Genomic DNA, 12,512 nt, shown 5'->3' with positions numbered 1-12,512 from the left:
ATATATATATATATATATATATATATATATATATATTCTCTTTTCCTTCTGATAAATTAGTTACTTTGTTCTTTGTTCAATTTGTATATTTTTTTATTAGATTTCAGCTTTTATGTATATATATATATGGGTTTTTTTTTGTTTCAGTTTTGGTTTTGGTTTGCGGGGAGGGATTGGTTTGGGTTGGTTTGGGTTGGTTTGGGGTTTTGATGCAAAGATTTCCCTCTGTAGCCAGCAGTCCTACCCTAGCCTACTGAGTGCTACAATTACAAGAATGATCTGCTCATTACATTAAAAAAAATATATTTTATCTATCATTTCTATTTTATGTGAATGAATATATTGCCGACATGTCTGTAAGTGCACTTGTGTCATGCAATGCCTACGGAGATCAGAAAAGGGCATTGGATCCCCTGGAACTGGAGTTACAGATGGTTGTTCACCACCATGTGGGTGCTGGGAATTGAACCTGGGTCCTCTTCAAGAACAGCCAGTGCTCTTAACTGCTGAGCCAACTCTCCAGCCCTCCCCCCATTACTTTTAATCTATCTTCTTTTCTAAAACTTTACAACTCTTAGACCCATTTTGAAAATGAAAATAATTTTCCCATAAACCCAGCATGTTGAGAAAACATGTGGACAAGAAGAATATTTTTCACATTTAAAGATAAAACTAAGTGATCAATTAATGAATTAATGATAACATTGGCTATAGCACTCTCTTGTCATGATATTGTGTGTCAAGAAGGGTTGCCATCAGCAGGTTGGGCTCAGAACTGGAACCCATGCACTTTCAATGTGCTGGTGTACACCCAATAACTTCATTGTGCAGTGGAATTCTCACTAGCAGTCATACGTTTAAATGCACTTCTTGGGCATCTCACAAACTTCTTTATCTCACAGCTTTGCCTTTAGAGAGTTCAAATGACTTGAATGGAGCTGCTTATCAATAGAAAAACCGATCCGCCTTTGTCTAAGCCAGTGCTGTGGACTGATGCTGGTAGCTCCTCAGTTTTAACTCTTTGGTTTCTGAAAACTGACCAAGCCCATTCTACTTTAACGTTCCATGTCCATGTTGAACAAAATTTTAATCTCTTCCTTGAGACTTTTCTCAAGTACTAAATATCTTTTTTTACCTTTATTTTATTCTTATCTTTCCTCTCCTTTTCCAACCATCGGATTTCAATGTGAGAACTATCAGTTCTTGGTTTTTAAAAATACTGTAAGTAGGGTTTGGGCTGATGTTCACTGGTGAAGTGCTAACTGGCTTGTGGGAGGCCCTGGCTTCTAGCCCCATACTGAAAAGGCAAACATAAATGTAGTTTTCAAAAGTGAAAAATTGCTTTAAAATTTTCGCGAATAGTCCTGCTGAGCCACGGACAGCCTTCCAAGTTGCAAAACCCAACAGATGAACCAACATTTTCCTCCCTCTTACAAAGGTTGCCAGGCTTCTAGAACAACACCTGAAGCCTCATGGAGGCCTCGTCTCCCCAACAAAACAAACTGCAAGCTCCATATCTATTGCTCACAGAATTGTATCACCTGCGTCTTTTTTAAGTTTGTTTTTATAGAATTTTTGTGTATTTCATACAGAACATCTCTATCAATCTTAATCATCTTTATACCCCTGCTCCACTGGCACCCTCCTTCTTCCCACCACTGGAGTCCATATACTCTGTCATCCCTGTTAAGGCCCACTGTGTCAAGTCAGTGTCCCCAGACGTTCCCAAGTGCAAGTCCATCCACTGAGATCTAGTCAGCCAGAATAACATTTTTAACCGAAAGAACAGTGGCTTACACAGAATAGAAACATATTTTCACCTGCATTAAAGAAGGCTAGGAGTGCAGTTCAGGGATGGAGACTCCTGTGGGTCTGATCCATAATCTACAAATCATCTTGGGTCATCTCAAGACCAAGAAGCTGCTAAGCTCCTGCCATCACATCCACACTCTAATAACAAAGGAGGCAGAAAACACACCCTTATAGTTAAATCGTTTTGTTGATTTGGGGTTTTACTGTGTTGTTTTGATAAATCTTACTCAAAATTTCTCCCTAAAAATTCTGAATATATCTCCTTGGTTCATAAGTCACATAACTACAACATCACAAAAAGAGACTGAGAATTTGCCTTCAATCTAGACAGAAAATGTCCCACAAATTTAGAGTTCTCTTACCAAGGAAGGAGAGACTACTGCAAAGAAAGCGGCAGTCCATGCAACATGGGTATTGCAAGTTCCTACGTAACAGTAGAGTACTGGAAGCAGTCTAAATGACCCGGGGGAAGGCATGGTTAAGTGAAATGCAAACTGTTCATGTGTTATGTTGATAATTAAAATATGACTGCATACTCTTTACTGACATGGAAAATTATCTAGGATACAGTTTCAACTGAAAAATAGCATCTATGCTATGATTCCATAGGTAAAATCATAGATCCAAAAAAAATTTTAACATTAACAGTGGTTAAATAGCCACTGGGGTTACTAGTATTTTGTATGAGCCAAATTGGGTCATTGTATAAGATGGAGAGCAATCAACAAAGGCACCTGAATCAGCCTTGGGCTTGCACACACATGCACCCACAAACATGGAATGTGCATACACACACCCATGCACCACACACTCACACACGGCACACACATGCACCCACAAACATGGAATGTGCATACACACACCCATGCACCATACACTCACACACAGACACATACACACACACACACACACACACACACACACTAAAAAAGACACTGAAAACTCATCTTCAGCAATTCAAAAACAAGTCAGCCTGCAAAGCATGCGATTTGAACATCAGATTCCAACCGCTGGGCTTTCTATGCTGCCCAGTTTATGCCAGCTTCATAGCAATAATATCAAGTGCACTGATTATTAATCTTTAGTAACACTGGGCAAAGAAATATTGTCAGTTGCTTTGGTTCATTGAGACATGTTCACTTGAACTTCCTATTAGATTTTACATGTATTTACCCACATAAATTTAAATTATCTTGTGCACAATATTTTGAAAATGCTATTAATTTCAAACATATTAGACAACAGTTGCTTTTTGTTTTTGACACCTAGCTAATTTGAGTTTTGCACGAACTCTACTTTAAAAAAATTTTTTTAGTGTGGTATTCAGTAGAAATCAATGCCTGCTGTACGTTTGTACACACATTTAAACTCAGACATTGATTATTCATTGCCTCTTTTCACTCTGTCAGGGATAATCATACCTTAGACTTCACTACTGGAAGATAAATGCAGTACTTGAAATCAAGGTCTGCCTTTACTATGTGTTTGACAGTAAGTCCTTCGCCTCGTTTCTTTTATCTCCGAAATGGTAGACCGATGATGTCTTTGCTATATTAAAGGGCATTGCAAAGGTAAAATGAGATCATTGATGGAAAATGGTTTGCCAAGTTGAAAGCAGCTTACATAATCCTGGGCATACTCACTTATTACAGAGCCACAAGCTTATGCAATGTGGGTTTTGTCATCTTTGGCCCTGCCCCCAACACCTGTAGCCAAACTGGTTGGTTGCTACTTCAAAAGGCAGCAGAAAATTGAGGGAGGCAGGTGTTACAAGAAAGAAGATTGACTCACTCCTCCAAAAATCCACATGAAAAAGGCATGAGAATAGCTCTGTCACTTTCCTGGTTAAACTTTAGTTTGTCCTGTAAACTATAATATATTAAAGAATCAGTTTTTTAAAAATACACTATGATTTTCTTTAAATATCAACTTGCAAATTCCAATAATTCCAAACATCTGAAAAGTATTTTAAATTTCTCACAGAAGGAAAAAATTCCCAGTGATTAAGAACAAATAGCACTTATTCAATTATAGCAAAAGTATTGGGTCACTCTGAACACCCGCTCACACCTACATACACAAGTACACATGAACACTCCCAAACAAAAATGTACACGACACACAGTTATATCATTGCCTTTGAAATAACATCTGTCTTAACTTCTGTTTTCACAGGTGGAGGAAAATTCAGGGTGGAGAGTTGTGAGGGTCGTTAGTTCCAGCTGGCTTTCCTCTGAGCTGGGTTGAATTACACAGTGCAGAGGGCCATCGGGGGCTCCTCTTTGCTGGGGTTTCTTACTCAGCACCTGGATCAGCTCATATTGCTTTAGAGACCAAGCTTTCTTAACGCTGAAAAGGCTGGCAGAGTTTATTGGGTTGTTATAGTTTGGGTGACTTGTGGTTTGAGTTTCTCGTTTCTCTTTTTTATTCTGAAGGGATTTGGTGGAACATATCACAGTGAGCTTTTTATAATACCCTTTGTATACGTGGATTTGTTTCCCAACATTTTAAGCTTCTTTATAGATCCCAAGTCCCATTCGTGAGCTTTGTGAACTGTGGGAGCATGCTTCTGCATCTTTGTTAGGGACACACTAGGCAATGCCTTTTGAAACACTCACTCTACTACCCCATAGACATAGATCAGTTCCAGACACCTTCTGGGTTTCCACCATGACCCTGAGACTTCTCTACATCTTAATATTTCCATTTCTAAATTGTTTCAGACTTTAAATACATTATTGGGCTAGCAATATAGGACTTACCTGAACCTTTCCTAAAGTAAATTTTGTGTCTGTAAACATACCAGCTTAAAGCAATATTGTGTTTTGTTAATGTTGTTGTAATAACGATTTAAATGTTTTCTTCTTTGCTTTTAGCTCTGTGAGTACTGTTTCTCACGTGGATGCACCCAGCCAGCAGGACCAGGTCTCTCGCCTTACAGCTCAGATGGAAAACACCTATCAGTTAGGTCTGCCACTCTATCACTCACCCTACATTAAATTTCTACTTCACCGGTGTTTTAAGTAACTATAAGCTGTTTTTATTGTCATTAGTCCTAGGTAAGAGACCTTAGTATAAGAGATTTGATACCACTTTAGTTTCGTACTCTGCAAAGTAGAAGCAACACTCATTTTCTTTTTTTAAATCGGGGTTTCTTAAATACCAAGCAATTGTCTGGATACTTTAGAAATGTATATTATATGATTGGATATTTATGTACAATTGAATGTAATATATCATTGAATATTTCTGGATGGAGTGATTACGTGTGTGTGTGTGTGTGTGTGTGTGTGTGTGTGTGTGTGTGATAGAGGTATGTGTTGCTGTTTTCTGCCTCAAAACCAATCAGTATTGTTGATGGTGGAGGGGAAAAAGCCCTCAGTACAGAGGTGGATGACTTGCGGTCCCCTGTTGACAGAGATGTTTACCTGTTGCCACTGAGATTTTGGATCTTTGGAAACAACTTCACACCTGCCGTATACTCCCAGGCGGAGTCCACTGCAAACATCTTTTCCCAGTCCTGTTTCTTCACAGGCTTATTTGTTTTCTCTAAGTGTGTGCCTACCCACAATTATCTGAATTTATGTATAATTACTGTCCTACAGAAATCCCATTGAGACTTACTAAGGGGCAAAGGAGGATTCTGTGGGCTAGGGTGATTCCACCTGTGGCCAATAAACCCCGGGAAAATTACAAACCATCACCCACCCTCCTGGGCCTTGTAGCCAGCTTTCTGCAGTAACCCCAATACTGCATAGATAAGAAGTACAGTTCCCCTTTCCATTCTTCTCAGGGGCTATACAACTATTTCGCTTCCTTTGGGGTAGGTGTAATCACATAAAGGGAAGACAAACACTCTACAGCTGTCGATGTGTTTAGATGATTCAAATGTTATTATGGTGCTAGAGACTGACTGACTACTTTCCAGTACTACAGGCTCCAGAATTAGTCTCCTTCTTGACGAGGGCCTCACTGTCTCCTACTTATATAAGCCATCTTACTGCCTCCTCACCAAGGCAAATCCTCCGCCACCCATTCCTTTAGAAAACACTAACCACCACCATGAATATCGAGTGAGTTTTACTACATGATATGCACTATCTAGCCATTTTAGTAAGCTTTATCTCATTAAATTGTAGCATAAAATATTATAATTTGGTTTGTTGCTGTTTTTGTTTGGCTCTCATGCAGCTCAGGTTGGCCTTGAATTCAATATGTCGCAAAAGATGGCCTTGAAGTCCTGATCCTCCAGTTGACACCTCCCAGGGGCTGGGGTTGCAGGCCTGTGCCACCGCAGCTCACATACAGTGATTCGTATTACTCTAATTTGGAGACATTATGGCACAAATAGATTAAGTGATCTTATCTTTAGCTATTCTTCCTTAATTCTAGTTTTTAACATTTTATTCTCATTTCTCAGACTTTTTGACTTCTGAAACATTTTTAGTCCTTAGGGGGAAAATTGTCTCAAGAAGAAGAAATGCTTTGTTAATCGTTAGTTATCACTGAAAACAACTTCAGGAGTTTACATTAGATGGTAAAAACTGAGTCTTGACTGTTTCTCTCTCTTTAAACGTCAGCATCCTAACCTGAGAAAAGCAATGATTACTCTGCACATATAAGGACAAGGTCACAGGATGTGAGGAAAGACATTGTCACCACCAGACAGCAAACTGTTTTAAAAATAGAACTTAGGGGCTGGAAAAATGGCTCAGTGCTTAAGAACACTGGCTGCTCTTCCAGAGAACCAAGTTTGGTTCCCAGCACCCATATGCTAGCTAACAACCATCCATAACTACAGTTCCAGAGGATCTGACATCCTCTTCTGGCTTCTGCAAGCATTGCGTACATGGGTGCACTAACATACATGCAGACAAAACAGTCATACACATAAACTAAAAATAAATAAGTAAATAGAATAAAAATAAAACCAAGTTTATGAGACAAAATAATAAGTGTGGAAGGGACACCTGTGCAGCAGACCACAAGAAGTACTGGGCTAGAACTCCAGTGGCACCAGAATGTTCTTCCCACCTTATAGATTCCCCTTCCAATTTGGTCCCTGGCAGTCCCTAAGGCTCCTGGGTCATAGCCTTTGGTATAAGCAAGGGGCTGACTTTTTTCCCCCATATGCTTCTACTTTAAATTTAAATAAAAATTTCAAGAAAGTATTGTCATTGGCCGGGCCTGGAGCAGTGTCACCTAAGCTGGCACAGACTCATGGAAGGTGGTGGTAGATGCTATAGAGTCTTATGACTAGAGGAAGAAGAGGATGAGTTCCAGAAGGAGAGATGCTCTTCCCAAATGGATGGGGGAACACTAGGCTGACAAACATATCTACAATGAAAGAATTAACCATTTTCAAAGAGCAGTGAGGGCAGGGAGGTGAACACAAAGCAGAGCTTGGTTCTCAGGGAGTAATGTTGGCTAAGTGAGGTCATGTGACATGAGGGCTCGGTAGGGGTAGGACTGAAGTAGGAAAGAGTGTCTATCTAAGTGACATCATCTAATCTAGTCCAGGCTACAGGTCTAAGTTTTTTAATGTTTTCAATAGAAAGGCAGAAATCACCTTCAAATTTGATTTCACTCCCCAAGAGCATGTAAGTAGAAATTTTACACTAAGGCCATGAGAGTTGGCACAGACTCCCAGAAGCAGGAAACAACCACTGATTGAGAACTGATTGCTTATCTTTCTTCCATAGGAAAGAGATTTATGCTGCACAAATATTGTATTTACCTACTTCCACCTCCCCAGTGCTTAGATTATGGGAAAATACTACCATGTCTGGTTTCCTACCAACTTAAATTAAACTAAACAATTTTTATATCATCATCATAATAAAAATACTATTTAATGAGCCTCAGAAGATTGACCCAAGTGGCCTATAGTCACAGCCTGTACCCTTCTGTGAAGCTGAGCCAATGAAACTTCAGCAGAAGTGAGGCATAGGAGGCCAGGGATTTACTCCACAGTTCCCTGCTGCAGCCTCATCTCAGACTGGTTATTTCTCCCAGCTAAGGGAATAGCTCCTCTCAAGGGAGCCATCTCCCTGTGCCCTCCTGGGATCTTTAAGAGCTCCCTTCCTGGATTCCTTGGGCCTGGGGTGGCATGTGGGTGACACATGTGCTTCTACTGGCTGAGGGGGACTTTACTGTCCCTTGTGAACTCTCTTTGCTTAGCTCAGATATCCCTGGAGGAGCCCTTGGTTAAATCCTTTCGGAATTTTCCTAACTTTAGTGTGCATGCTTCTTAAGACCCTGAGTGGTGCCATCATTAGGAATAAATACTAGCAACTATTAAAAGAGAGTTGTATAGCATTCTTGATTTCAACCCCTCCCCCTTGTCAATTCAACAATGATCCAGTCTGGATGCGAAGCCAAAGAACCAGAATAATGAAATGACTAATGTTCCAGGATACAGAGTGAAGCATACTTAACTGAAACTTTGATCTGAATGTGTATGTGATGTGATTGAGAATATAAATTCTGGAGCTAGATTAATCTGGTCACCTATTCCCAGCTCTGCCACTATGCGATTCTGGGCTTAAACCTCTCTTTCTTATCTGTGAAATGAGATTCACCTCAAAGAGCTACTAAAACATTAAATAAAGGCTTACTACAGTCCCTGACATGGACTGTGGTCAACAAGACATAACTACCACTTGTGCAGGGTTTTTTTAATGTATAAAATGTTTAAATCTACTTAAATTCAGAAATATCCCTATATATTCCTTATGCCTTTAGCATTGAATTAAACTTTGAAAAGGATAAAACACAATCTTGCTTAAACACTTTCAAAATTTTTATTCCATTTATTTATGTGTTTTTAATGTACGTGAGGGGTGCACGTTGCCACAGCACTCATTGGAGGCTGGAGGACAACTTTCAGAAGTTTTGCCTTATCCTTCCATCATGTGGGTCTCAAGGATCGAACTGAGATCTTCTGGCTTGGCAGTGAGCACTTTTACCACTGAGCAATCTTGCTGACCCCAGTCTTGCTTACATTTCACTGGGGAGAATTGCAGGTATGCCTTACCTGTTATCAAGTAGCTTGGGAGCCAGGATAGCAATGAAGCCCATGTGTGCAGCATAAGAAGTAAGAGGTGATTTGTAACCTGGGAAAGATGGAGGACTTCCTGGAGAAGACATTTAAACCCAACCTGAAATATGAGTGGATAGGTCTCTGATGAACAGTTGGAGAATGGTGCTCCATTTGAAGGCGAGAACAAGAGCAAGACATGTGAGCATCCTTCAACAGACAGATGGGACCTGTGAGCGCAGAGCAGCATGCACACGGAGTTGTGGCTGGCGGCGAGGTCACGGGATGAGTAGAAGCAAAGCTATAGATTCTGATGAGGGGGATGTCATGGAAGCTCAGGGCTTCCAAGTAATTGCTCTGGCTGCAGAGTGATAGATCAGAGGGGAACATATAAAAGCTGGGGAATCCATTAGAAAGGTGTCGAGACTTTGAAGTAAGCCAGCTACTAGCAATGGAACCTGGCCAGGGAGACTTGCCATCTCAAACCTCAGCTGAATTAACTGAACTTCCTAGGTAGCCTGCTAAATACTTGAGTTTATTATCTCCTCATCATCTCCTACAGAACATGACCCAACACCTAATTCCAATTTCTTTCTCTCTTAAATGGAGTTCACCCAGAGGACTAAAAATCTCTTCATGGTTCAGTACTCTTTTGATTAGCCTGTAAGGTAGATGAACATGATTCAATATTACTTCTAAGGAAATGCATTGTGTATTTTCAGGTCCCACCAAACATTTTCCTGTGGTCACTGTCAATAGTATTTTGAAAGATGTGCTAACTAACTATCTGCAAGAAGAAGAGTACAGTCCAGAGCTCTGCAGACAGATGACTAAGACGATTTCTGAGGTACACTGTGATTTGCCCAGTGTTAGCTACAACTGAAATCTTTGCTGAAAAACAACCCACCTCTGCTTTTTGATGAAGGGCTTAACTTTCAGGATTAGTTAAAAGGCGTATTTATATTTATATATATATTTATATCTTATAAGAATAGTTATTAAGTCTTACACTGTTTGTGGCCATAGGTACATTGTGTATTATATGTGTACATATAAGCTTTTGGTATTATATGCCTTTGTCTAAACAATCACTATGCATGTATTTGTAATATTTATTATTTGTAATATTTGGGGATGTGAACTCTGGTCCTCACACTTGAACAAGTGCTTTGCCCACTGAGTCATTGTCCCAAACTGCTCCACTTTTAGACAATTTTTATTGTAAAAGATGCATTTTAATGACTATTTTCTCTTTGCCACAACTTCTCTCTCTGTATTTTTAATTGAATTTTTGTGATTTTCATACAATATAATTCGATGCTATTTAGATCCTCTCCCCTAGCCACGCCTCCACTTACTGCTCCCCACACAATTTAATGTACTCTAGTCTCTCTATGATATATATAGATATAGATATAGATATATATGTATATGCCTATAGAGTCTAATTTGTGTCCCCAAATATCCTCACTATGGGTCCATCCACTGGAGTCTGGTTAACCTAGCAAGAGTCCCATGGATGAAAGAGACTATCTCTCCCCCAATGTTGCAGGTCCAAAGTACACCAACTTCTTCAAGTGCCATTGAATACACATATTGTGGTCTTTAGATACGTTTCTATTTGTATCAGCTAAAGTGCTGGCATTTTATGATGGTTTCTTCTGCTTTTATTTTTATAACAAAATCTTTAACAAATGTTCATGGCTATTCATGTTATAGGAGATTCCAAAATATGGTTTCTTCATTACATGAAAAGACAAAATAACTCAGTGACAGCATTCTTTGAAGAGAAGTCATCTTTTAACATATATTTGCAAAGAACATAATGCTCCATTGAATTCTGTGCTCCAGATTGCAAGCTTTCTATGTGTCTTAGAAACTGTAGGTTTGTGGGACTGGCTCAGCAGTTAAGAGCAGTGGCTGCTCTTGTAAAGGACCAGGGTTCAGTTCCCAGCACTCACATGGCAGCTAACAACCATCCAAAACTCCAGCTCCAGGAGATCCGACAGCCTCTTCTGACCTCTGTGGGCACTGCAAAACACCAGTGCACTTACCTACATGCAGGCAATGGATTCATACACATAAAATAAAAATAATAATTTAATTAAAAGAACAAAGCAAGTGGAGCTTTGTTCCTAGTGTCATTTTATCCCTGAATGTCTTGTCCCTTGAGGACAGCACTTAAAGGAAGTCATACTTGGGGTTCTATGACTGTCGCTGAAAGTACTATGCATCCTGCTGTTTTGTTTTGTTTTGTTTTGTTTTAGTTCATCTTAAAGTCAGTCTATGAAGTCCTGGGTTTCATTAGGGCATTTTCATACATATACGTCATTACATGCCGTCTCCTCTTGTGCTCCCTCCCCATTCTTTCTGCCCTCCTTCTGTTGGCCCCTCCCTCCTCCCAATTATCCCCAGTCTGCTTTTCTACCACACACCAGGCTATATTTAGGGCAAAGCTTCAAATTTCTTAGATTTAATGTGGCTAAATAAGAAACCCCCCCCTTTTTTTTTTTCCAATTTCTAGGTTATTAAAGCCCAAGTCAAGGAATTAATGATTCCTCGATATAAACTGGTTGTGACTGTTCACATCGGACAATGCGATGGCCAGAGCATACTTATTGGAAGCAGGTGCCTCTGGAACCCTAAAAGTGACACCGTTTCATCCTATGTTTTCAGAAATTCTTCTCTCTTTGCCCTTGCAAATGTCTATGCAATTTACTTTGAGTGACTGATGCTGAGAACTACAGTTCTTACATTTAAAAAATCATGTAACAAGCTGTATGTCTGTCCACAAAAGTTTTACTACCAAAAAACTGTGATAAAGAAACAAGAGGAACCTTTCAAACACCTGGAAGCTTCCGCACTGCCGTCACTCTTGTGATGATTAGTGACGGGAGGGTGACCCAAGGAAGAATCTGTTCATCCAAAGTGGAAGTTCAGTCTGGTTCTGCCAGTCTGCTTCATAACCATAAGCAGAGAGTCTTAGTAAATGTTTCTGTTCGGGTACTGGTAATTTTCATTTCTCTTTTAGTTCGTTACAATCCTCTGTACCACTTTTTAATAAAGATAGGTTTTAGAAATACATGGCCATATATTCGAGACATCACACCAAACACACACACACACGCACGCACACACACACACACACACACTCACATACGTGCACATACACACACCAGTATAGTAGGATAATTCAACATGGCATACAAAAATGATGAATGTTAACATGCCTCAGTGCTGCACATAAAATAATACCGGTTTTCATTTTGCACTTAATAAATTGAGCAGCATTCATTAACTGCAATTATTGTTACATGTACCTGACAGTTGAAAGTGCTGAGGTAGAATTAATGACTTCATAACAATTACCATGTTCCCGTGGGACCACAAGCTAAATCTAGAAGCTCTTGTGGGTTGCCTGCACTTTACAAAATTGTAGGAGAACTCAACTTTGGCTTTTCAGTAATGGAAACTATAAAGTGAACAAAGGCTTTTAAAGACACTAAAATAGATGTTGTAATATTAAATATACATGATGCTTAGTAGTAAATGTATCTGTAGCACATAAGATCATGCATTGGGAAAAGACACTACCTTTAAATATACACTGCCTGATGTGCCTTTGAGTAGGTTTTCCTGTTGTAACTTTTACCAGAATATA

The 12,512-nt window shown here is 39.6% G+C and overlaps 1 protein-coding gene across 1 annotated transcript in view; it reads left to right on the top strand.

Moving 5' to 3' along the window:
- Positions 1-11,579, top strand: part of Tctex1d1 (Tctex1 domain containing 1) — a 28,796-nt gene extending 17,217 nt beyond the window's left edge. The window contains exons 3-5 of the mRNA XM_008831038.1: positions 4,689-4,780; positions 9,574-9,698; positions 11,376-11,579. Coding sequence (XP_008829260.1) covers positions 4,689-4,780; positions 9,574-9,698; positions 11,376-11,579 — 421 coding nt within the window. The remainder of the gene's footprint in view (positions 1-4,688; positions 4,781-9,573; positions 9,699-11,375) is intronic.
- Positions 11,580-12,512: the final 933 nt, after the last annotated feature.

This window comes from Nannospalax galili, unplaced genomic scaffold (genome assembly GCF_000622305.1).
Source record: "Nannospalax galili isolate Female #2095 unplaced genomic scaffold, S.galili_v1.0 scaffold553, whole genome shotgun sequence".
NCBI classification, from domain to species: domain Eukaryota; kingdom Metazoa; phylum Chordata; class Mammalia; order Rodentia; family Spalacidae; genus Nannospalax; species Nannospalax galili.
Note: the sequence above shows the minus strand (reverse complement) of the source record. Positions and strands in the feature narration are given on the sequence as shown.